Here is a 27,436-nt window from a genome sequence, read left to right as displayed (position 1 = left end):
TTGTCTGTCTTGATCCACAATGGACAGCCCCATCTCTCTATATACAAAAATATCTACATTTAAAACCTTTGCTGCTTATTTCCCCTCCTTCCCATTCCATAATGCTTTAAGGTGTATCTACCCCCCTCTTTTTGTCAATGCCCCCTTTTGGAGTCATTTCCAAACTTTGTGAATATCAATATAAAAGATTTATAGATCTTCCCTGTGTCCTTGTGTATCCTGCAGTGAATAATTGCCAGCTGTGAGGGGAACTGTATGGCTTTTAAGAGATCATTTATAAGAGCAGAATGTTCAATTGATTTGCCATCTGCTGCTACAAAGTCTCTCTGCTGCTAGATCCATCCATGATCACGGACAGCTCCAACCTACATAATAAAACTATTAAGTACACTAGATCAGACCTTAGTGAGGTCACAGAATGCATAACTTCTATACAGTCATGTTGTTCCACCACCTCATCCACCTCTCCCTTAAAACCAAACATGGTACTCAGAACAGGAGTCGGTTTCTAGGTGGGCGAAACAAAACCAACGGTCAGAGCTGCAGTGGAAAGGAGGTTATCCTCCTGAAAGGACACATATTGATTGCTCAGACTCTTAAACAAAAATAATACTTTGTGTGGGGTATGTACATTTATGGTATATCACAGAGTTATCGTGGCTGATATAAGTACAACAAAATTATTAATTTCTCTCAAATCCTGTACACATCTGTAAGTACCATTCTGCAATGGGAACATTGTAAAAAAATATCACTCTTTTATTATCCCCTGTTACTGGAAAGATTGCATCAAAAGTCTGATACCTTCAATCATTTCCTGTGACAAAAAATACTGTCTATGAAAAAATTGAGCCCTGCCTTTCCAATGAGAAAGGTCTTAAAACAAATCCCCTTCCAAAAAGATAAGGAGGTGGAAGTGGGAGTAGAAGAGGGGGTTCCAACTGTAATTCCCCACTAACTTCCCCTGCTACCCTGCTAGACAGGCAGGCCTGAGATCTGAGCCTGGTGCAAGAAGGGAACAGTGACTTAGAAGTAAAGGCAGAAGTGCCCCCCTATGGCACACACATCCTCAGTCGCATGACCAGTTTTAACCTCTCTATCCTTCACTCTTTTTTCCTCTTCAGTTTGACATATAACTATTTTAGCTAACATTTCCATCTAATGATCTTTTTCCTGCTGTATTTCTAGGTGTGCTTCACTTCCGTTGGCTTGGGCACCACCATCTATCCTTTCTTCCTGGTCCTGGACATGGTCCGGTGGTGGTGGGACCACCACGGGTACCAGTGGCAGGACATCCTGTTGCTCTTGAGGGGCCGGAGCAGCAGGGAACAAATATTCTGTAACTAAAACATCAGAGTCAGTTCTACCCAAAATAGGACAGATCTGACTATATCCAGAAGGATATACCTGTGCTGTGTAGTACAGAAGGAGTTTTTATGAGAAATAGGCAATACCGTTCTCTCAAGCTGTGAGCTGGGCAGTAACGGACTGGGCTGTGCACTTACTCTGCCTTTCTTTCTACCTTTCTTTTTATCCTCTGGTGGAGGCATTGCTGTCCACCAAGGATCAACATTCAATCAATTTAAATCTCCTTCTCTCATATATGTCATATCCCATCCAGGATCGGGTCCAAAAGATGAAAAAGCAGTCACCGAAACACAAACCCTTTATCATGTTCATATTGAACTCCTTATTTGACCAGGGGGAAAAGGATCATGACTCCCCATAGCCTACTTCCAGGCTGCCAAATATCAAAACCCAAAGGTCCACATAACAATAACCTGTTAATGACACTCTGTGCACATAATCCCTACAACTTTCTCCATAGGGGGGGCGTGGCTTGACCTCGTAGAGAATGGCTGCTTAACTTCAGAGCTCAGCTGACAGGGATAGAAATCTGAATTCCAAGGACGGTCAACGGCCTCCCAAACCACCGAAAAGCGATGGGTACATCCTCCAGAACTTCGTCGACCTCCCGGTCCCGTTCTCCCCGTGAAATACCGGCAAGATCCAGTCAGAACATTCCGGAGATGTTCCGGGCATAGATGGGAACTTCGACGCCGGCTCCCACCTCACGGAGCCAGCATCAGCATCCTCCTAACCCTAATGCTGCTGCCTCTCCATCACACGCTGATCTCAATGACGGGGGAATTCTCCTCACTCCTCATCAGCATCCGAGCCTGAGCGATCTCAGATCCGTAGCTGAGGACATTAAGAATACCCTGACAGCAGCAATCTCAGATTTAAAAATTGAAATCCAAGCTATTACAGGCAGAGTTCAGGCAGTGGAACAAACGACTGCCCTCCATTCATCCAAGATCCGTCACCAGAATCTGGCGATTGACACACATACACGGCAATTAAGAGATGTCAATCGCCACTTGGAAGATTTAGACAATCGCGGCAGACGCCATAACCTCAGGCTGAGAGGTTTGCCTGAAACCGTAGATGCGGATCACCTTCAAAGTGAAGTTATTCATTTCTTTAATAACATACTCGGCAGACCCAAAGATGTTCCTATTGCGATGGAAAGAATCCACCGTGCCCTGAGACCGAAGGGAAAGGACTCTGACCCGCCTAGGGATGTGGTATGCTGCATTATTGACTACCGTTTGAAGGAAAACATCCTGAGGGCTGCACGTTCCCTGACCCCTTTACTACATAACGGCACAGAACTTCACCTATTCCAGGATTTATCAAATATAACCTTGCAGCGCAGAAGGGAGCTGCAACCCCTTCTGTCAGTACTCCGGGCCAAGGGTATAATTTACCTCTGGAAGTTCCCTTTTGGTTTGGCGGCAACAGTACAAGGTCGCTCAGCTCTCCTCAGAGTCCCTGAGGATCTACATTCCTTCTGTGACACACTCGGAATCCCTCTCATGGAGGTACCAGATTGGTACGCGGAATTTCGTACACCTACAGCATCTAAAGCACCTTCCAGGAGTGAAGCAATGGAGACCCAACACACAAGCTACCGAAGACACCGTTCGCCATCGGAACCAAGAATTCTTCAACCCGACCCGCAGTCTCCTTCCATCTACAGCCCGACGAAACCTCCATGCTCCAGAAGAGCTAGAAGAGATCGGTGAACACAGATGGCATCTGCAACATAGGCTGAAAGATTTCCTCTGACTGTCCATGTGCCGTTTTTAGAGTATTGACAGTTCATGCCCCGGCTGGTAATATGTTCCTAAAGTATTTCAATATGTTAAGTTTAGTTTAGGTAGATCATAGTTCTACAACACACAGGCATATCTTTATCCCCCTTAACGCTGACTACCAAAGCAGCGCTTTGCCTACATGGTTTGTTCTGTCACACCTTATTCTCCAATACAGCCCTACACTAGCAGTTCCACCCTTCATTAGAGCTCTATTATAATTAAATTCTTATGTGACTGTATTTTCCAATCTAATGAGGTATAGGATCTTCAGAGATCTCCAATCTACTTTATCTCTCCCTCCTCTAGCTGATCGGTACACTGACAGTTTAACAGGGTTTCATCCTGCTCCGATTACACGGATTGATAATTCTAACTGCAAATATGCCCTTCTCTTACAAACAACAGGCTGCTAGTAATACTCATTGACACCCCTATTTTAATCCTGTATTAACTCTCTGTTTCTCTTAGATAGCAACTACATTATTAGGCAACTTCTAGAACTACCACACAATCTTATTGCCATGACAACCAGCTGTTCATCGCTCTATTGGTTGCTGTCTTTCGGCGCGAATTCATGAGAGGAGCCAAGGTCTGAGGTAACAAGTTCTCCCCCAACATGACTCATGCAGTCGCTCATTGGCTCTCACAAGGTTGGAGACCTGACTTCTTACCTTGGTGACACACTGCAGTCCTTCTCCCCTGCCTCCACACACGCACCTCCCATAGGAGGATACCTGTGTCATCCCAGTCCGAGATGATTGTGACACATGATCCATCTCCTTAGTAGTCCTAACATCACCTTATCTGTCATGAATTACGCAAAGATTAGGGCACTCACTACCCTGTATGATTATATAGAACTTATCCTTACAAGTGCCTTTCCCTAACTGGACAGCTGTCTACATGCCAAAACGGAACTGAAAGGCTTCTCAGACAAAGGCACTCTAAGAGAGTTTCACAGACACTGATCTTTCTCATATAATCATCCCCTCCTATCCACTGAGATATGCTCCTAATTAGCATAACGATCTACATGGATACTTCGTTTTATTAATTATTTTGACAAGCTTCTTCATAGCCTTAAGGGGTAGTTAATTATTAATTAGTTCAGGCACGGTTTATCTATCTTAAGAGATAATACTTTCTACCTATGTTGAATACTCTGCTCTACAAACTGTTCAAGTTGTTTGGCTGACTGTTTAACTGAATTATTACATAGACTTTTGAGCTATGAATATCTGCGCCTCACCAGATGCTTATTTTATGTGCTACTCATGGGGATTTTTATTTCTTTTATTTTTTTTTATTTTTCTGTTTTTTCATTCTTTCCTCTCACTTCACGATCACAAGGGGAACGATCTCACATAATATGTCATTATCTTAATGTTTCATCTGACCATACGCCTAATTTTTTATCTGCTTTTCGCAAATCTGACCCATGCTGTTTCTCCAAATCCACTGAGAAAGTTAATAGGCGGCATTCACAGCAATCTCAATGCAACCATTTCACACATGGACCGTCTTCAGTCCATGCCTTCTTCCTACATCTATCCCATATGTCAGCGGCTCTTGTCCCTTACTGACAGGTTTTACTTTTCTCTACGTTATCGTTTGGTCACCTTCCCAAACAGTGGTTTCAACTGATTACCTGATTTCTTCCCTCAACCCTTCTTTAAACCACCACTGACCCATTCCGGTACCATATATCACGAGTGTATACTCGTACATAGCCTAGCGAGCAGGCATCGCTAGTCCCCGGATTACTTTCCACTACCTATAACCCCTAACAACACTACACAGTGGTCTTTACAGTTTCCTCTCCCCCGCATACCCAATATCCCTCACATCACTCCCTATTCCTGAACAATCTACTCTCATCCTGAATAGAATCTCATCACTCTCCTAGAATGCGCCTTCCACACATAAGAGCATAAGGCACAAGTCCAACTACTGTTCTTTTTCTGCCACTCATACACCTGCAACGCGGACTATATTCAGTAAACACCACTCCAGTCTAACTCACAACTCCTCCCAAATTACAGAATGACACCGGTCTCACACAATTCTGCATCAATATCTCACCACAACATCACTACTAAACTAGTCTCGCTCAACGCACGGGGACTAAATGTCCCTGAGAAACGTACACAAGTTCTCCTTTCTATGCATAAACTCAAGGCAGACATTATATACATCCAAGAAACGCATTTCAAAACGGACTCTATCCCCAAATTCTCCAACTTACGTTATCCAACAGCTTTTCATGCTACCAACAAACAATCAAAAACAAAAGGTGTCTCTATCCTTATCTCAAAACAGTGTCCACTCATAATCAAAGACACTCTAGCGGATGAAGATGGAAGATTTCTATTTGTCAAAGGTTCACTTTTCGGTAAACCTTTAACCTTAGCAAACATATACGCCCCCAACATTAAACAAGTTCCGTTCTTCCGACACACACTGCAATTGCTCGCATCGTTTCAAGAGGGTATACTATTAACTGGAGGAGATTTTAATGTTCCCTTAAACCCAATACAAGATACATCTTCGGGTGCATCCAAATTACCCTTCTCCGCGTTACGAGCAATTAAACAATGTTTTCAAGAATTGACATTACATGACGCATGGGGTACTTTAAACCCCTCAACTAAAGATTACACTTTTTTCTCCAACCCACATGGCAGTTACTCCAGACTTGACTATTTCTTTATTTCACAAAGCGATCTCACCATGCTCAAGCACACCTCCATCGAACCAATGTACATATCAGATCACCACCCGATAACCATGTCCTTGGAATTTCCATCCAAACAGACTCGCTCACAAATATGGCGTCTTGATCCCTCACTGCTGACAGACATTTCAATAGTGTCTACTATACACGACAATCTAAAACTTTATTTCCAGGATAACGACTCCTTTGAAATATCCCCAATGATGAAATGGGAAGCCCACAAATGCACCATAAGGGGAAAACTAATAGCTATCGCTTCCAAGAGAAGACGAGAAAGACAAGCGCATATTTCTATCCTTTCCAAATGCATACAGGATTTAGAAAAAATACATAAGAAATACATAAGAAAACTCGAGCTCTCTCCACGCTTGAGGAACTTACTCAGGTGAGGACAGAATTGAAAGAAGTCACATAAACAAATAAAACGCAAATACATTTTATCACAAAAAATATTCTACGAACATGGCAACAAATCCGGTAAAATTCTAGCCAGAGCCCTCCGTGCAAAAAGATCATCTACAACACTTCATTCCATTAATGACCCTTCGGGTTCTAAAGTAACGTCTAATACACTGATAGCAGACCAATTTGTGAATTATTTCTCGCAGCTCTATAATATCAATCCACATAAACCCATGATAAACAATGATCGTAGAACACACTTGATTAAAGATTTTCTAGCCCAACATGGTCCCAAACCCATTTCTAATGCAGAAGCATCGCATCTAGAACGTCCCATCTCTAAGGATGAACTAGAGACTGTGCTCAAACAACTCAAAACAGGCAAAAGCCCAGGTCCAGATGGCCTAACAGCAGGATAGCTACGCTTTATCCTCACTTCTTAAATGCTTTCAACTCCCTTTCATCTGAGAACCCCCCTCTCAGAGATCTTCTCACAGCCCACATAGTGGTTATTCCAAAACCTGATAAAGATCCAAATTTAGTTCACAACTACAGACCAATATCTCTACTAAATGTTGACCTGAAAATATATGCAAAAATTTTGGCTAATAGACTTTTACCCCTTCTCCCTGGCCTTATCTCCTTGGACCAAGTTGGTTTTTTCCCAGGTAGAGAGGCAAGGGACAACACCCTAAAGGCAATCAGTATTCACAATTGGCTGACTTCAAAGAAACAACCGGGATTCCTTCTTTCCCTTGATGCGGAGAAGGCATTCGACAGGGTGGCCTGGGACTACCTAAAAGAGGTCCTAACACACATTGGCATACGAGATCGCATGCTACAATTTATTCTTGCTCTATACTCCACCCCAACTGCCAAAGTCCGGATAAATGGACACCTGTCGAATGCCTTCTCCATATCTAACGGTACAAGACAAGGATGCCCACTCTCTCCGCTTATTTTTGTCTTGGCACTGGAACCATGTCTAACGCATCTAAAAAACAATCCAAACGTTAAAGGAATAACCATCGCAAAATCTACCTATAAATTAGCGGCATTTGCGGATGACATCCTACTATTCCTGAAAGAGCCACACATTACGCTACCCAATCTCCTCAAAGATCTTACTCTCTTTGAAAATCTCACATATCTTAAAATTAACTTCGCTAAATCAGAGGCCTTAAATATCACTCTACCACCAGATATAGTGAAACAATGTCAAACTAATTTCCCTTTCAAATGGAAACCGAGCGCCATTAAATACCTTGGGGTATACATTCCAACCTCGCTATCGGACTTATACAGCAAAAATTATACTCCCATTATCCAAAAAATTCAAAAAGACCTCAACACTTGGTCAACGGGTTTGTTCTCATGGTTTGGCAGAGTTTCCATTATAAAAATGACTATAATGCCAAAATTTCTATACCTGCTCCAAACAATCTCAGTGTCACTACCACAATCTTTTTTCAATGCATACCGCAAATCCTGTATGAAATTCATCTGGAACGATAAGCGACCTAGAATGAGTTTCAACAGAATGACCATACCCAAAATGAAAGGTGGGTTAGGCCTACCGGATCTTCGAAAATACTATTGGGCATGTCAACTCTCTCGAATAGTGGACTGGAATGTTCACCCTAAAACTAAAGCGTGGATCGCAATTGAACAAGCCTTCTCACAAATCCCGCTCCATAATCTACCCTGGATTCACCCTCGCCACATCTCTCCACATTGCAAACAACATCCCCTTATCGGTACAACACTGAATTCCTTTAAAAAGACATGTAAACATTTGCACATTTCCTCCTCTCCAGGCCCTCTCACGCCAATCAAACATAACCCAGACTTTCCACCAGGCATTGCTGATTCTTTCCTTCATCAAATAGGATCCCAGACAAGGATGACAGCGGGAGATTTCTTCGCTAAGGGGAATATTAAACCACTGTCCTCATTGAACTCCCAAGAAACAAATCACCAGATCCCTTTCTGGTCTTATATGCAACTCAGACATTTTCTTCTTGATCCCCAAACTAGGGCTGCATACTCAAGAAACCAATCACACTTTGAATCCCTTTGCTCTGCCACTGAACCACAAAGACACCTGATATCCACCATATACTTGAACCTCTTTCTCGAACATACTCCTAAAACAAATATAGCTAGTGAAAAATGGGAAAAAGATCTTTCCACCCACCTTTCTGATAAGGAATGGGAAAAGATATACTCTAACATACACAAAGGCTCCCTTAATGTAACAACTCAAGAAAACGGATACAAGCTTTTCTCCAGATGGTACAAAACGCCTCTCAAGTTGCACACCATTAATCCAGAGATCCCATCTAATTGTTGGAGATGTAATGACAAAAACGGATCACTCCTTCACATATGGTGGGACTGCCCTGCGATTTCTGCCTTCTGGACTAAAGTTTTTCACCTCTCCTCCCAAATCACTGCACTTCAGCTAGATTTCTCTCCAGCACAAGCCCTCCTACACCACTCCTCCCTACCGATGAAATCTTATCACAAATCCCTAGCAGTACATCTAATCAATGCTGCCAAACTCTGTATCCCAGTTCTCTGGAGATCACCCAACCCACCCACAATCTCAGACTGGTTCAAAAGAATAAACAAAATAGCTGAAATGGAGGAACTTGTACATCAAGCACAGGATTCCTATACTAAATACAGGAACACTTGGGCCTGTTGGCTACATTTCCGCACAACATCTGAATATACCCAATTAATCTGTCAGGAATCCTCCTCCAGCACACCATAAGACACATCATACATCCCAAATGTCTATAGTCCCCCTATAGCCGTGCATGAAACAAAATTCAGGAAGCAACTATATCATTACGCATACAGAATTCACTTCAAAAGCTCTATTATGCTTTTCTTCCTGACACTTGGTCCTTCTGTATAGATATTTCCCGTTAGGCCCATGGCTGAGTCAGGGACGGGAAATAACTTTCCACTACCTTCCTTTTGTACTTCTCACTATATTTTGACCACCATTTAATAGAAACTTTGCTATGTTAGGTATCTATTGTTGTATGCTATGATTATATCTCTATCTACAGACATTACCCGACTTCTGGACACCATGCACCAGGATCAATTTCACACTCTCACACAGACATAGTAATTTACGATTATTCCAAACACAATCCAACAAAAAATCTCAGACTCATATACTAAAGCTACCATAGGCAATCTATTATAATACGGTTTTTACTCCTCTCTCCCTTTTTAATCTTTTTCGCCCTCAAAAATCAACATGTTTAAAAAATGTTTTACCTGCTTTAATATATGTTCTTTATATTTTCTGCCCACACTACTCTGTAATCCCATATATACACACCCCAGATGTAATGTGTTTTTCAACAACTCCACAGTCGTAGATTTGAATACTTGTTAAAATACAACGTTTTACTCTCTGGACTGTTCACTCTGTATAACACTGTTATCATTTTATCTCAAACCTTGCTTTTGTATACTACTTTTCTGTATGGATTTAACTTAATAAAGCTTTATTTGGAAAAAAAAACTTTCTCCATAAATGGGAGGAGCTTTTTTACCATTTTAAGACCCCATTTCCAAACAAACTTTAAACACTCTATAAGGATGCAGAAAAGCCACTGTACCAAAGGACTTCTTTTCTTGCTATCCCCTCTGTGCGTACGTGTTCTTTCAGACCCGAGCATACATCCACATATAAGTATCTGACATACTGTATATACAAATCTTAAAACCACTTTAAGCATGCAGCATATAACACAAGCAATATGTACAGTTTTTACAATGGCATCAATATGTACAGTTACCCAGACATCAGCCATGCACCAGACACAGCACCTGGTGTAGACTACTGCAAAGCTTAGCCTGACTTGACCTGTTAACAAGTCTTAATGCAGAGTGCAACCAAATTGGTTTACCTGATCTGACCCGTTAACAAGTCTTAATAAATATCTGATCTGTGCTAAAAAAGCTATAACAAATATCCGATCCAAATGAATCCTGGCCCCTTTTAGCCTACCTACTTCTATCCTTTTATTGCAAACTGACCAGAGCTGAGGTGATAGAATGCGCCAAAATCAGGTACAGGTCACTCACCTTAGATTACATTGTGTTCCGCCGCCGCCACCAAGCCTGTAAGGGACCCCTACCGGACACCTGGATAGTTTCTACATGAGGCCTCGGTAACACAGATTGACTCCCACCACTGGATCTCAAAATATGTTCAATTATATTGTGGGCAGATGCCCAAAGGAATACAAATGGGATGGCTTACAATACATTCAAGACATGACTACAAAGCAACAGAATAACAATTTCTATCAAAATAGTGTTCTTTTCCATATAATGTGCAATTTCTTCATATTCTGTGTGAGATGGGCAAACATTGAAATGTCATATCAAAATGTTTCAATACGTTCCAAAACAATATAGAAATTACAGACATTCTAATCTTTTAGCCTAAACATATCTCACAGAAAAACACATTCTAAGTTAAATTCAGATATTATTATCATGCAAATTTACAGAATACAGACTGCAGAATTATCATGAATCCTTCAAGAGGGGAGAGGGGATACCCTTGTCTAGTGCCATTTGATATATAAAATGATTTAGACAACAAAGCTGAGAGGTAGAGTTGAGCAGATGGGCATGAGTACAGAGCCATGATTGCAGAAAAGATGTGGCCCTGGGTAACACATTTTTTCAGGTCATTGCTAAGTATGATCAATAAACTCTGTCAAATGCCTTCTCTGCATCCAAAGAGAGGAGCAGAGAAGGCATTTGATGTTGCTGTGTGTGATGGATGATATTAATAATGCGATGTGTGGCGTCTTTTGTGAATCCAGACTGGTCAGAGTTTATTAGGCTTGGGAGTAAATCTATCAATTGATTTGTTATAACTTTAGCATACAGCTTTGGCACACACCTTAGGTTGTGATTTAATAAGGAAATCAGGCAAAAGGGTTTTTTTTTGAGGGGAGAGCTCCTTTCCTGGCTTTGGTAGTGTGATAATTAGGGCTTCCGGAAAAGAAGGTGAGGTGGCAGCTGCATTGAAAAGCTGGGTCGGATGATTAAGAAGAATGTGTTTAAAAAGTTTAACATATTCGACCACAAAGCCACCTGGTCCTGGAGATGTATTATTTGAGAGGGAGTCAATAGAATTACCCATTTCTATGTTGTTGAATGAGGAATTAAGGTGCTCTAACTGGGTGGTGGTTAGGCTCAGTAGCTGTACTGCATTAAGAAAAGATTGGGTGGTAGCAAGGTCAGGCTGTGATTAGGATGGTTCCTCTTTTAGATTGTAGAGGGGGCTATAATATGCACTAAAAGCATCTGAGGTTGGTTGTGAGTTGGTTAATCAGTCCCTAGTGAATGGATGGTACAAAAAGGAAATGTGGGACTTGAGGCGGAGGCCTTTTATTTGTTGGGCTAAAAGTGTGCCCACCTTGTTACCTGATGCATAAAAGGTAATTTTTAAGAATTTTTGTAATTTCTCCAATCTGTCGATTAGGAGTGTTTTAAGCTGTAAACGAAGTCCCAGTTTGGACTTCAGGTCTAGATTTTTTTTTTGTTCTTCAGGAAGTTTGTAGTTTGTATTTCTGATAATAGGCTTTCAATGTGCTGTGCCTCGCCCTCTTTGCTCTTGTACTAAGCTGAATAAATAGACTGTGCATATAGGCTTTATGCACAGCCTACAGTAGTTGGGTCAGATACTGAGTTGGTATCAGTAATAAAAAAATATTCTACAGTAGGTGTCATCAGAGTTCTTGCATGTATTTGACTGACTGTAGAAGGTGGGTGTTCATTCTCCACACAAAGGTAGGATTAGAGCCTCAATGGAATTACAGACAGATGAGTGGTCTGACCATGTGGTTGGTAATATGTCAGAGGATGATATTTTCTTTAGAAGCCACTGTTCTGTGAGAAAAAAGTCAATATGAGAATAAAAATGATGGCATGCTGAGAGGAAGGTGTAGTCCCCCCCCCCCCATGGTGTGTTGGCAGTGCCACATGCCATACAATTGAAAGTCCCATAGGAGAGGGTCCATGTGGGGTTTTCCCATTTTGGAAGGATTTGAGCCGTGGATCTGGGACAATTTTGAAGTCCCCACACCATGTGGCAGCCTTGTTGCACTCCAGTGATCTTTTTATGAAGCTTTCGTAAAAAAACAAACTTGAAGTGTATTAGGGGTGTACACATTAACTATCATATATTGAGAGTTATTTAGAGTGCACAAAAGGATAATATATCGATCCTCTGTGTCTCCAGTACAGTTATGTACTTGAAAAGATACTGTATGCTTTGATAGCTAGAAGTACACCTTTCTTTTTGGCTTGGGTTCTCACTGTGAATATACAGTATGTGGGAAGTTCTTGTTGGTACAGGAAGGTTGGTGAGAAGCATGGAAGTGTGTCTACTGTGCACATAGAACATTGCAATGAACATTCAGAACTAGCTTCCATAATGAAGATCTTTTTGCTAGATGATTGAGTTCTTTGGCGTTTATGGTGACGAGTATCTTAATAGTCATGGTAGTCAATCTGGGGGCAAAATAGAGAAGAGGGGAATAGGTTTCACAGAGAGCAGTGAATGTAGGTAGCATGGAATTGCCTTGCAAATGTCAGATTCCACAGGTGAGCTGGTTTTCAGGTGTACACCTCATAAATATAAAAACTGTTGGTGGAGAGGGAGTACACAGCACAAGTGGTGTGAACGCAGTTAGTAGTTGTTGAAGAATCCAAATAAAAAAAAGAAAAATAACTTGAAAACCAAAAGTGGGTTGATAACCCACAAAAACTGCCTGGGTTGCTGGCACTCCTTGTGTCAAGTGTAGCATTACCTTCTTGACCCTGTGTTTCTGAGTCCCCCTAAGCCAGCCTTTCTCAACCTTTTCAACACAGAGGAACCCTTGAAATAACTTTCCAGTCACCTGGAACCCCTGCCAAAAATTTTAAAACTACAACTCATGATACATTTGTGTGACAGTGAGTGGGAAGAAAGCGCCTTACACTTATGGTCATTGGGAAGATTTACTCCCTTACAGATGCACTATATTGTCAAAAATATTGGGACTAGTATTTTACACGCACATGAACTTTAATGACATCCCAGTCTTAGTCCGTAGGGTTCAATATTGAGTTGGTCCACCCTTTGCAGCTATGACAGCTTCAACTTTTAGAGCGGAGACCACAGTCTTCTTGTCCAACATCAGTGCTGACCTCACAAATTTACTTCTGGAAGAATGGTCAAACTGAAGAGTTAAAGCGGTTATAGCTGCAAAGGGTGGACCAACTCAATATTGAAACCTATGGACTAAGACTGGGATGCCATTAAAGTTCATGTGCGTGTAAAGGCAGGTGTCCCAATACTTTAGACAATATAGCGTAGCTAAAAAGGTCAATGATCACATTGGGAACTTATCTGAGAGGTAGAAATTGCCCATTGCGCAAGGAACCCCTAGAAACCTCTGGGGGAACCGTAGGGTTCCACGGAACCCTGGTTGAGAAACCCTGCCCTAAGCTCTGCACAGCCAGTTAACATGCATTTCCTTAACTGCTTCCACAGTCAGTGAACAATCCATGAGCTTGATTTTTTATATTTTATTAGGGGAAATAACTTGGATAGGGTAATAGGGATCATGGGAAGCCCAACTTGACTGAAGCAATGCACATGAACAACTTCCTTCATATGTACAGAGAAAGATCCTGGACTGTTCTCCTCCCTGGATATGGTCAGTCTTTATGGATCAGTAGCAAAAGCCCTTCATGGACTAGGGACTCTCAGGCTCCTTTGAAAGTTAGAACAGATTGTTGCAAAATACATGCAGAAGTATCTCCTCTCCCCTGTAGAACTGCTTCCAACTCCACAGCCTGCAGACACTATCAGCCCTCCTGACTTCTGTAGATCTCCCAGGACAAGAATAAAGGGTTAAGCATAGCGCCATCCTTTGAAGGCTCTTTATATATGGCAGTCTCTCCCCTTGTGAATCCCTGGGTGTATTGATGGACTCACTCTACTCCTCCTTGTTCTCACTGGTCCTAGGCAAGAATCCTGTTTAAACTGTGATGCTGAATGGATCTTCCTGAGCCAGTCTGAGACCAGCCTGGAGGAAAAGGCCCCCCTAGAACTAGTGGACCCCTCCCAGGGCACCAACAGTCTCCTCGGCACTCCTTCTTCCACACGACTCCTCTGCTGGTCCACCTCTCCCAAATTTAAGGGTTAGCCTTACCACACTACTAGGGCCTCCAAGCCTGGGATTGGTCAGACTCCCATAAACATGCAGATTTAGGTCTCCAACCTTCCTGTCCACTGGCTTCTGGAAGCTTCTATGGTGCTCCAGAACCAGGTGGAGGCGATAGAGTCCCAACCTTGCTGAAACACCCAGCCCGACCTGCAGTAACCTGCTCCATGGCACTGTTTTAGCGAGGCCTAGGCCTATTGTTGTTGCATTGAGGCAGTGGGCAGTCAGGAGGTGGTTTGGTCTTCTCTTGCTGCATGGATGGAGGAGCAGGAGGCTTTGATAGGATACCCCATGCGTGCAGCTAATGTAGGCCCTCCTCTAGGGAGGATACCATGTGCTTGGTTCCTTGGAATATAATCATCAGCTTTGCAGGGTTGACCAATTTATATGGGACTTTGTGCTTTTGCAGGGCTTCTGTTAATGTATTAAGCTTCCTGCAACGTTGTAAGTAAATTTGGGCCAAACACAACCCGATTTGGTTTGCACCAGAACTCTTGAACATCACTAAATTTCAGACCCGAACCTCTGACCCTATTAAAGTCTATGGGACCCGAACTTGAAAAATCAAAAGTGCCCATTTTGAAGGATTATATACAAGTTATTGGCCATTAGAAGAGTTTTTTTTTTTAAAAGGGCTTTTCGAGTTGGTAATCCTATAGAGGTACTCGTGAAAAAAAATCTGTTTATTTTTCTTAACAAAACATACAAAAATAATGTCTAACAATAACCTCAAAAGGGAAGATTCAAAATAAATTTACAAAACTAATTTGGAAATTGCTTTATTTTCTCATCTCGCCATCTTCTCCGTCCTCTTCTACTCTTCGTATATACAATACATTATTACACCTTATTAGAACTTCTCCAAGATGTCCAGAAAATGCCCCATCAATATACTCTTCTGTATTGGTGAACCACATGTTCATGTAGCCATCCACAGATACCAGGTATCCATTGTATTCTATCCCCCACTTCAGTTTCACCATTACTGGCTTACCAGTAAGGTCATTAAGGAATGGTTTTGGGTTTAGTGACAAACTCATTCAGCCCCTGAAGCCACTGCTGTTCTACAGACCAGTGAAAGGAAGAAGAAACTTCCCTGCAGACTGCAAGAGAAAGCAGGAAATGGCATTTCTGTAAAAAAAAAAAAATGAAATTATATACACTTGTCAAACAGGTGCAGAAAAATTGGGCTTTGGGTGTTGGCGGTGCCTTTACACCATAACCCTATAGAGGTACATTTGATGAAAGCAAGAATTGGCCTTGCTGTAAAAACTTGAAATGATGCAAACTTGTCAAACAGGTGCAGAAAAATTGGTCATTGGGTGTTAATTGTGCCCATGAAACCTATACCAAAAAATTACTTCAAGATAAAATAAACACCCACAAAGCTAGGCAGCCTAGACAATCTTGCAGAGATTCCAAATCCTAAAAACATTTAATCAGTGACATCAGTATCAGGGGCTTGATAGCTGCTAATCCAGGACTGTTCATTTTGACAAATGTCAGGTGGTCAACGGAGTCTGTGGACAGACACGCTCTTTTATCACTCTTTATACTCACACTATACTCACACTACACTAGCACTGCACTGACACACTACACTGACACTACATAAAACTTATGGGGCATACACACGGTCGGACTTTTTGACCGGACTGGTCTGACGGACGCCGACGGACCAAATCCGGCGGACAATCCGATCGTGTGTGGGCTTCACCGGACTTTTCCAGTCGCAAATCTGACGGACTTTAGATTTGGAACAGACTTCAAATCTTTACATTGTAACTCCGCCGGACCCAGAAATCCGCTTGTCTGTAAGCTAGTCCGACGTACAGAAACCTACGCTAGGGCAGCTATTGGCTACTGGCTATCAACTTCCTGATATTAGTCCGGTGTACGTCATCACGTACGAATCCATCGGACTTTGGTGTGATCGTGTGTAGGCAAGTCCGTTTGTTAGAAAGTCCATCAGAAGTCCGTCAAAAGTCCGTCGAAAGTCTGCTGGAAAGTCTGCCGGACCAGTCTGGTCGAAAAATCTGCCTGTGTGTACATGGCATTACACTATACATAGACTACACTAACACTACACTGACACTCTACACTCAGGGTCACAAGAACACACTAGCTAACTAGTAGCAAACAGAGCCCTGCTCTAACTATCTCTATTTCAACAACACACTGTAAAAAGTTCCTGTGGGAAGCAACCTTTTATAGTATGGGGTGGGACTATGAGCACTGAGCCATGATTGGAAAAAAGCCATCATGACTTTGCCCAATCATGGATTTGACTGTGTTCTGTGCCTTGGTTGGGCAAAGCCTTGCACCTGATCTACGAGGTGCATTGCTGCATCCAATTAGGGCCCTAGAATGCACTGTGCAGTGTGCAGTGCATTGTGGGGCACTCGGCGGGTGAACATCCAGCTGAGCACCCTGTAAATTCGGGTGTTCACCATACAGGGCGAACAGGCGATGTTGGGCCAAAATTTTGCTCGGCCCAATTTGCTTGCCCAACTCTACTTCTATTGTATATTGTCAGCAAACAGTAGTAGGTAAGTATAGGGTTCAGGCAGAGTCCCAGCGGTTTTAGAATTCTGCTTAAGTTTTTTTTTGCATTACAGAAAGGGATGCACAGAATAACATCCCTGGGTATAGAGTCAGGCAGGTGTTGAGGTTTGGGGAGCCTGTGAATGCAGTCAATGACCAGCTCAATATTTTTAATCTCTGTCAGAACTTCAAATATCCCTGGATTTTGATGTTATTCCAGCGGAATCTGGAATAGATCTGCCAACTTCTTTGATTCAGTTATTTTCCTCAATGTGTGCATCATGAGTATCAATAAGGTAATTTATAGTGGATTCACAGTCCCCCATTTTTGTTTCCATATGTGTCACTCCATCCCCTAGGGAGGTAATATCATGATTAAATTACTGCATGAGAGAAAGCATATCTGACTGTGTCTAAGGGACATTAACATATCCTTGAGGGTAGTGTCCAACACTGGTTGAATGTTAGTAGGAAAAAGGCTATGGCATCAGGTTGTGCCCCTTGGAACCCATGAGAGATATAAGGATGACTTGGCTCATGGATGTCAGTCACAGGAGAATCTATCCCCATCCTTGCTTTATCTGGGCTGCTGGTGACAGGAGTGCCTGGATGAGATGCAGAAGAGCTGTCAGGGGTAATCTGAACTTCCATTGAGTTATCTTGCAGATTCATTGATACAAAAGGATGTGATGTTTGGAGAGTAGCTGAGTTGGCTGCTGAGCCCACGGGTTTGGTGCCATCTTGCCTGCGTAGGTCTTCTAGTTAGAACATGAATGCTGTGTGTTTCTGTGAGCACCTCTCTTCTTCAAACTTAGTAGCTATGCTGCCACTATGCTGGGGAGGATGGTTCCATTGTCATAGCAAATTTAAGAGAAGGTAGAGAGAAAACTAGTGTCTCATAATCTGGACTAATTTAAATAGCAAACCTAGGCCAAAATTTGCCAAAAAGAGCACAGACTGGGGTTTTACTAAAAAGAATTAAAGTGACATTAAAGCTTCTTTTTTTTTATTAAAAAAACAAACATGGCATACTTACATGCCCTGTTCAATTGTTTTGCACAGAGCAGCCCTAATCTTCTTCTTATGGGGTACTTAACTGGTGCTCCTGGCCCCTCCTCTTTGGTGGGTGCTCCCATGGAAAGCCACCTGTGCAGGCTTGCTCCCGAGCCACCCTGTCTGCGTCCATTGACACAGAGCATGGGGCTTGGCCCTGCCCCTGTTCCCTCAGCACAGCCATTGATAATGGCCCTTGCTGCTATCAATCTTCCCAGGGAAAAGGGAGACAGCAACAAGAGCCACTGCTCTCATGCACATCGCTGGATCGAATCAGGCTCAAGTAAGAATAAGGGGGCTGGGGGGGATTGTGCAGCACAGAAGGTTTTTCACCTTAATGAATAGAATGCATTAAGGTGAAAAACCTTAAAGTGGTTGTAAAGGTTACTTTTTTTTTTAAATAACAAACATGTCATACTTTCCTCCACTGTGCAGTTCGTTTTGCACGATCCTCGTGTTCTGGGGTCCCTCAGTGGCTGTCTTGGCTCCTCCCCACAACCGCTAAACCCCATCTGGTAAGCACTCTCCCAAGGGGGTTAGCTTGCTGTATCACTCGGCCCCGCCCACCGGCACATCGCGTCATTGATTTGATTGACAGCAGAGGGAGCCAATGGCTGTGCTGCTATCAATCATCCAATGAAAGAGCCGAGAAGCCCGGTCGAGAAGCCAGTGCATTCACGACGCGCAATTTTCGAGGGCTCAGGTAAGCAAATGGGGGGCTGCTAATAGAATTAATTTAAGGTGAAAAAACATGTACCTTTACAACCCCTTTAAGGCTTTAGAACCATTTTAATGTCTTAGGACTGGGAAATTTGCCCTCTTAATGACTAGGCCATTTTTTGCGATACGGCACTGTGTTGCTTTAACCGACAATTGCGTGATCGTACGATGCTTTACCCAAATAAAATGTATGTACTTTTTTCCCACAACTAAAGCTTTCTTTTGGTGGTATTCCATCACCTCTTTTTTTTTATTTTTTGCTCTATAAACAAAAAAAGCAGTTTTAATATAAAAAAAAATATATATATATTTTTTACTTTTTGCTATAATATATCACCAAAAAAGTAAAAAAAAAATACATTTCTTCATCAGTTTAGGCCAATATATATTCTTATACATATTTTTGGTAACAAAATCGCAATAAGCGCATATTGATTGGTTTGCGCAAAAGTTATAGCATTTACAAAATAAGGAATAGATTTACGGGATTTTAATTTTAATTTTTTTTTTTTACTAGTAATGGCAGTGATCAGCGATTTATAGCGGCACTGCGACATTGCGGCAGACAGACACTTTTGACACTCTTTTGAAACCATTGACATTTATACATCGATCAGATCTAAAAAATAGCCACTGATTACTGTATAAATCAACATTATCACAATCATGTTCACTGGCAGAGAAGGGGTTAACACTAGGGGGTGATAAATGGATTAAATTTGTTTCCTGGGAGATGTTTCTAACTGTGGGGGAAGGGAACTGACTGGGAGTACAGAGAGATCGCTGTTCCTAATCACTAGGAACAGACGACGACTCTGAACTCCCCTGACAGAACGGGGATCTGTTTGTTTACATTGGCAGATCCCCATTCTTGCTCTCAGTGGAGCGATCGTGGGTGGCCGGAGGACATCGTGGCCACCGGCCACGCACGTTGGGGGGATGGGGCTGATGTAAATGTGAGGCATATACTGTGAGGTGGTTTAGCTGCCTACTATTCTTATATTTAATTTCTCTTTCTTTAAATTTAACTCTTTCTTTCATCTGTATTTAAAAAATTTAAAGCCCAATCAACATAATCTAAAAATACAAAAAATTGCAAACGAAATTCTAAAAAGCCCAAAACAACAACCCTGCAATCAAAACCCTCCATTTTTAAAGCATAGCCTTGAAATAAAAGAGCAATTTAACCTAAAACAGAGGCCACCATACAATTGAGATGAATAAACACCCAAAGTGAATGAAAACCCCCAAAATATTTCACCTTGAATTGATTTCAAACCTGTAGAATTCACCTTGAGCCCATGGTAGAGGCAAACCAGAACCTCATTCCTATTTGTAACATTCAGTTTGTATAACCTCATGGGATATGATGGATCTTTAAATAATAATAATAATAATAATAATAATAATAATAATAATATGATCTGATTTCAGGTTCCAGTATCTCGATGCTCAGATCCCTGTTTACCTGGAAGCAGAAAAAAGTTTGGATCTTCAATTCATAAATGTTGCTATGAGTGTGTCCCATGTCCAGAAGGAGAGATATCCAACATTTCCGGTATATTTTGTATTTGCTAGGAAGTTATTAACTGGACAGAAGTTACTACTGTAGATAAAGTGTATGTCAGGGGAAAAAAAAGAAGAACATCTCTGCAATGTGTGTAAATTTCCTCAAGTTTTATCCTTCTAAACACCCTGCAAGTACAGAATGATACCTGTTGATCCTGCCAGAAATGCACTCAGCACCAACCTCCTTTTGGGCAGGCAACATACAGGAGGTTGGTGCCTGAGATCAAAAGAGATATTTTCAGCCCCGCCTTGTTATATTTTGCTACTTTTACTAATAGACATGTGCAAAATGTATTTTTCTACTTTCTGCTATACAACATACCCAATAAAAATTATGTAAAAATCTAATTTCTTCTTCAATTTAGGCCAATTTGTATTCTTCTACTTATTTTTTGTAAAAAAAAAATCCAAGTAGCATATATTGAGTGGTTTGCACAAAAATGATTGTGTCTACAAACTATGGGATAGATTTAGGAACTTTTTTAATTTTATTATTTTTTTCTAGTAATGGCGGTGATCAGCGATTTTTAGTAGGACTGCGACATTGCGGTAAACAAAATGAACACTAAGTGACACTTTTTGTGGATTAGTGACACCAATACAGTGATCAGTGCTAAAAAAAAATGCACTGTCACTGTATAAATGACACTGGCAGAGAAGGGGTTAACATCACGGGCAATCAAAGGGTTAAATGTGTCCCCTGGGAGTTGTTTTGTAACTGTGTGGAGGATGCTGACACTGGGCAAATAGTTAGGATAGTTATACTTCAAGGCAAAATGAATGTGGATTGTGCAAGTTGCTGCAGAGCTTAGTAAATGAGGCGAAGCTTCACTTTACAAAGAATACCCAATCACAAGCAAGGAAGAAATTGAACAGCCTTTTTACTTGCACATGATTGGATGATGGAAGACAGCAGAGCTTCCCCTCATTTACTAAGCGCTCTCAAAATCACTTGTTATGCTTGCTTAACTTTACTATGTGCCCTTAGTAAATCCAGCCCATTACATGTATTAAATCCCCCCATTACAGGTAGTAAATTCCCCCATTACACATATTAAATCCTCCCATTACAGGTAGAAAATCCACCACATTACATGCAGTAAATACCCCCTGTGACAGACTAGCCGGGAAAGAGACTTTTGGAGGGGACTGTATGCTAGCCTCTTGCCGATCGATCGGGGGCCCTTGCATTTGAGGGAATGGTGCTCTTTGTGAGCTGTATGTCTGGGGACCCTGGATTTGCCATATTGGAATAGTGGCTGATTCATAATGCTGGGACAGATACTGTTAGGAGACAGTGCTGATGTAAATTCCAACACCTGTCTGTCTACTGTCTGCTAAAATGTGTATTGTAAATAAGTCTACTATGGGATCTAAGAGTCATTAGATCCCCATTGTTATTTGTGTTAATTAACTCTGCTATTGTGTGAAGAAGAGTCTATGTTGATTGTGATAACGTTGATTGGATTTTCTGAACTACAAGACGGCCAGTCTGGCCTAACGGTCATGTCTGAGTCATCTAGGCTGTCTAAAGGGATTAGTTAATTAGCTCATGTTTATTAGGTTAATTAGGTTACAGCTGTATTGTTAGAGTAATATGAGCAGGAGGTCTGCATCTCCAATTTGAGTGTATAAAAGCCTGTATTTTGTCAATAAGGAGAGATTCCTGTTTGAACTTACATACAGCCTGCCTGGTGTTTGTTCTAAGCTATCACAACTGGGTTAGAATGGCACATAGCTGAAGTTCTAATCCCGGAGCATTGGATGACCGAACCATCAGACATTGCAATCTGATTCTATGGCTGCAGAGGAGTGTCGGGAGAGTGGAACCGAGCGAGCAAAGGGGCTCGTTACATTGGTTGGCAGCCGTAAATCCACCCCATTACATGTAGTAACTCCACCACATTACATGTAGTAATCCCACCCATTACATGTAGTAAATTCCCCCATTACATGTAGGAAATCCACTCATCACGTGTGGTAAATCCCCCCCCCCATTACTAGGAAATACACTCATCACATGCAGTAAATCCCCCCCCCCTTACATGTAGTAAAACTCCCCATTACATTGGCTTCAGTATAAATTATTGGCTTCAGTATAAATCACACAAATAGGAAACATAAGAGGAATACAAAGACACTGAATTTCAAAAGAGCCAACTTCCCTAAACTACGAACCTTGTTAGAAGGCATGAATTGGGATAAAATCTTAGAAACAAAGAACACGGAGGAGAGATGGGTTTTCTTTAAGAGCATATTAAATAAGGGCATTAGCCAATGCATCCCATTGGGTAATAAATTTAAAAGAGCGAACAAAAGTCCTGGTTGGCTTAACTCCAATGTAAAAATGCATATAAAAGCAAAGGAGATGGCCTTCAAAAAATACAAGGTTGAGGGATCATCATCAGCATTCAAACTTTATAAAGAATGCAACAAGAAATGTAAGGGTGCAATTAGGGTGGCTAAGATAGAACATGAAAGACACATAGCAGAGGAGAGCAAAAAAAATCCCAAGAAATTCTTTAAGTATGTAAACAGTTAAAAAGGGAGGACACACCATATTGGAGATATGAAAGAATGAGGAAGGTCATCTGGTTACAAAGGATGGGGAGATGGCGAAGGTATTGAATTTATTCTTCTCCTCAGTCTTCACAAGGGAATCGGGGGGCTTCATTAACCAAAACTGCAGTGTTTATCCTCATCATGACACATCACATGAAGCACCTCCATGCTTAACAGAGGACAGAATTAAAATTAGACTTGGGAAATCTAACATTAATAAATCACCTGCACCAGATGGCTTGCATCCGAGGGTACTTAGGGAACTCAGTCAAGTAATAGCCAGATCATTGTTCCTAATTTTTACTGACAGTCTACTGACTGGAATGGTACCAGGTGATTGGAGAAAAGCTAATGTAGCACCAATATTTAAAAACCCCCCATTATATATATTAAATCTACCCCATTACATGTAGTAAATCCACACCATTACATGTAGAAAATCCCCCTATTATATGAAGTAAATTCACCCAATTACATGCGTTAAATCCCCCCATTGCAAGTAGCAAAGCCAAGACATTACATGTAGTAAATCCCCCCCCCCCCCATTACATGTAGTAAATACCCCATTACATATAGTACCCCCCCCATTTTCAAGTAATAAATCCCCCTATTACTGTATATGTAGTAAATTAACCCACATTACATGTAGTAAATCTCCCATTACATGTATTAAATTATACTGTTTAATAATTATATTGTTAGTATAGTGTGTGAGAATAGTGTGTCAGTGTAGTGTGTTAGTGGAGTGCAGTGTTTAATACAACATTACAATACAATTAGTGTTGTATACAGTGCTGTATACCCTTTTTTTAGTTTCGCCACATGTTTCTTTGTGTCTTTTTTTGTCCCCTGCCTGTCCCTCATCTTTTAAATTGCCAGCCATGGATTTTCTGACTGTGATGTGGTGTTCTCCCTTTTTATTTATTTGTTTGTTTTATAGCTTTTACATTTCTGTCAGAATGTCTGTCAAACACCATTTTTCACTGAATAAAGTGCATCTAATTACACATTTCCCAGTATCTATAACATTTGGGAAATAAGCTCCCCATAATGTCTGGGAGGTCAACAAGGAGAGGCAAATGTTCCCATGCCACTATGAGGGGGTCACAGGCAAAGATGGATGTGGTCCTTCCACACGCAGGACACTTTTGTCTCTTTTTAGTGATGTTGCCCATGCTATTCAGCCACAGCATGCAGAGGAGGTGGTGGACTCCACCACAGCTGCCAGAGTGGCTTATTCTGCCTCCTTGTCCACAGCTACTCCTGCCATAGCCCCAGCATCATGCATGCAGGAGTCAGCTAAAATATTTGAACACAGCATCAGCCACTTGCTGCTTGAGGATGCACAGACATTACTTGATTCAGAGGTTGGTTCTGAGGTAGAGGAAGGGACTAACAAGAGCCAACAGAGAGGGGAGAGCACTGTTTAACAACTAATTAGCAGCCATGTTCCCCCAGCCACAAAGTTTTGCCAAGTTGGCTCCAGTGATTATGAGGATGGAGGGGATGCTGATGATAAGGTCGCTGATGTGACTTGGGTGCCAGATAGAGCAGAGGAGGAAACTGAGGGGGAGAAACAACCCCAATGAGGCAGGATTTCCTCTAGAGGCAGGCATCATAGAAGAGTAGAGAGAACTCACCCTACACCTTTAAATTGTGGAGCTGTTATCTCCCGGCCTTTTTTAGCACATGTGCAGCAATTTGCAATCTCTACCGCAAGCAAATAAGCTTGGCAAAAACACCAGCCATTTGGGTACCACATGTTTGACAAGGCATTTAACCTCCCACCACATAGCCCATTGGCAAGAGCACCTGCAAGCCACACATGAGGGGCAAAATTCTTCTCCTCCTCATTCCTCACCTTTGGTGTTTAAAGTGATTGTAAGGATTCATTTTTTTTTAATAACAAACATATCATACTTACCTCCACTGTGCAGCTCGTATTGCACAGAGTGGCCCCGAACCTGCCATTCTGGGGTCCCTCTGTGGCTCTGGTGGCTCCTCCCTGCATCAGATAACCCCCTGGGAGAAGCACTCTCCCAGGGGGTTACCTTGCGTGTGCGCTCCCAAGTCCAGCATTCGGCGTCCATTGAGGCTAAATGCAGGACTCGGCCACGCATCATTAGATTTGATGGACAGCAGCGGGAGCCAATGGTTGCGCTGCTATCAATCTATCCAATCAAGAGCCAAGAGCCCCGGGCAGAGAGACAGGGTGTCCCCGTGGGTCAAGTTCTAGGGCTCAGGTAAGTAAAATGGGGGCTGGGGGACCGGTCACTGCCAGGTGTTTTTTCACCTTAATGCATAGGTTTACAACCCCTTTAACCCTGCAATATCTCAGGACCTCTCAGCAGCCTCCACTGGAAGGGATGATGCTATAGCAAAGGGTGTCAGAGGTCCATGCAACATGTCTGCAAGCAACACACCATCAGCTGTGGGGAAAAGCAGGCAAATTTCTCTGCCCCAGCAGTTGCAGTTTAAAAATATATATATACTCCCTTTCACCTACATGCCCAGTGTCTAAATTTCAGCTTGTCCAAATTGCTGGCTTTACAACTCGTGCCTTTATGTCTGGTGAAGTCTCCCCCTTCTGTGAATTCGCAGAATGTGCTGTACCACAATGGCAGGTTCCCAGTTGCTATTTATTTGCATGTAGGGCCATTCCAGCTCTGTACCATCATCTGGAAGGCAATGTTTTGGCATAGTTGGGCAAGGCAGTAAGCCACAAGGTCCACCTTACTGCTCGTGGTCCAGCAAGCATGATCTGGGATAATGTATTTCATTCATAACACACTGGGCAACTCTGCTTGCAACTAAGAAGGATGCTTGACAGGGCTCAGTGCTGGAGCTTATTTTGCCACCACACCTCCATACAGCTGGTGGTGATGATGCAAGATATGTCAGCTCCACCCCCTGCTCCTCCTCCATGCCCTCCTCTGCTAGATTGTCCTATGAACCACCAGTCAGGCTAAAAGATGCCATGCAGTGCTTCAGCTGGTCTGCCTAGGGGACAGGAGACACACTGGAGCAGAGATTCTTTCAGCTCTGGAAGGGCAGGCCCAGAGGTGATTTACACCATGGAAACTTGTGCCAGGAATGGTGGTGTGCGATAATGGAACTAACCTTCTGTCCTCCCTTCGATAGGGTAGGTTGACACATGTGCCATGCCTGGCACATTTCCTCAATGTGGTGGTGCAGCGTTTCTTAAATAGGTACCCAGGATTGCAAGATCTTCTAAAGCAAGCCAGAAGAGTCTGCTTTAGGTTACAGGGCGAAGGCACCAACAACACCCAAAGACCAATTTTTCCACAACAGTGTGACAGGGGCATCAAATTTAAATTTTTTACAGCAAGCCCAATTCTTACTTTCATCAACACTACCTTTTGAAGGTTATGGGGTGAGGTCACCAACAACACCCAACAACCAATTTTTCCTCTTGACAGGGGCACTATTTGTCACTATTTGACAGGAGCATCCAATTTACATTTTTTTACAGCAGGACCAATTAGTGCATTCATCAAGATTACCTCTAGAAAGTTACGGGGTGAAGGCACAAACAACAGCTAAAGATCAATTTTTCTACAACTATGTGACAGGGACATCAAATTTAATTTTCTTACAGCACCGCCAATTCTTGCTTTCATCAAGACTACCTCTAGTAGGTTACAGGTTGAAGGCACCAAGAGCACCCAAAAAACAATTATTCCTCTTGACAGGGGCATCAATTTTTTTTTTACAGCAAGGCCAATTAGTGCTTTCATCAAGACTACTTGTAGAATGGGTTGAAGGCACCAACAACACCCAAAAGCCAATTTTTCTACAACAGTGTGACAAGGGTATCAAATTTCATTTTTTTTTTTTTACAGCAAGGTAAATTCTTGCTTTTATCAAGACTGCCTCTAGAAGGTTACAGGGTGCAGCCATCAACAACACCTAAAGACCAATTTTCCTGCAACTATTTGACAGGAGCGTCAAAATTAAGGTTTTGTACAGCAAGACCCAAAAGCCAATTTTTCCACAACAGTGTGACAAGGGTGTCAAATGTCTTTTTTTCTTAAAGCAAGGCCAATTCTTGCTTTCATTAAGGCTACCTCTAGAAGGTTACGGGGTGAAGAAACCAACAACACCCAAAGATCACTTTTTCCATAACTGTGACAGAGGCGTCATATTTAAGTTTTTTACAGCGAGGCCAATGCTTGCTTTCATCAACACTACCTCTTAAAGGTTACGGGGTGAGGACACCAACAACATCCAAAGACTAGATGTTCCGCAACTATTTGATAGGGGAATCTAATTTTAATTATTTACAGCAAGGCCAATTAGTGCTTTCATAAACATTACCTCTGGATGGTTACGGGGTGAAGGCACCAACATCCCCCAAAGACCAATTTTTTCACAACTTTGACAGGGGCATCAAATTAATTTTTTTT

General features: G+C 42.1%; 1 protein-coding gene across 1 annotated transcript in view; it reads left to right on the top strand.

The window, feature by feature from the left end:
• The window catches only part of LOC141140274 (vomeronasal type-2 receptor 116-like), a 164,139-nt gene that overhangs the window by 126,948 nt on the left and 9,755 nt on the right, over positions 1-27,436 (top strand). The window contains exon 4 of the mRNA XM_073627299.1: positions 20,313-20,436. Coding sequence (XP_073483400.1) covers positions 20,313-20,436 — 124 coding nt within the window. The remainder of the gene's footprint in view (positions 1-20,312; positions 20,437-27,436) is intronic.

The sequence above is a fragment of the Aquarana catesbeiana genome, linkage group LG01 (assembly GCF_042186555.1).
Source record: "Aquarana catesbeiana isolate 2022-GZ linkage group LG01, ASM4218655v1, whole genome shotgun sequence".
Lineage (NCBI taxonomy): Eukaryota > Metazoa > Chordata > Amphibia > Anura > Ranidae > Aquarana > Aquarana catesbeiana.
The sequence above is the reverse complement of the archived record's forward strand: the minus strand, read 5'-3'. Positions and strand labels throughout refer to the sequence as shown.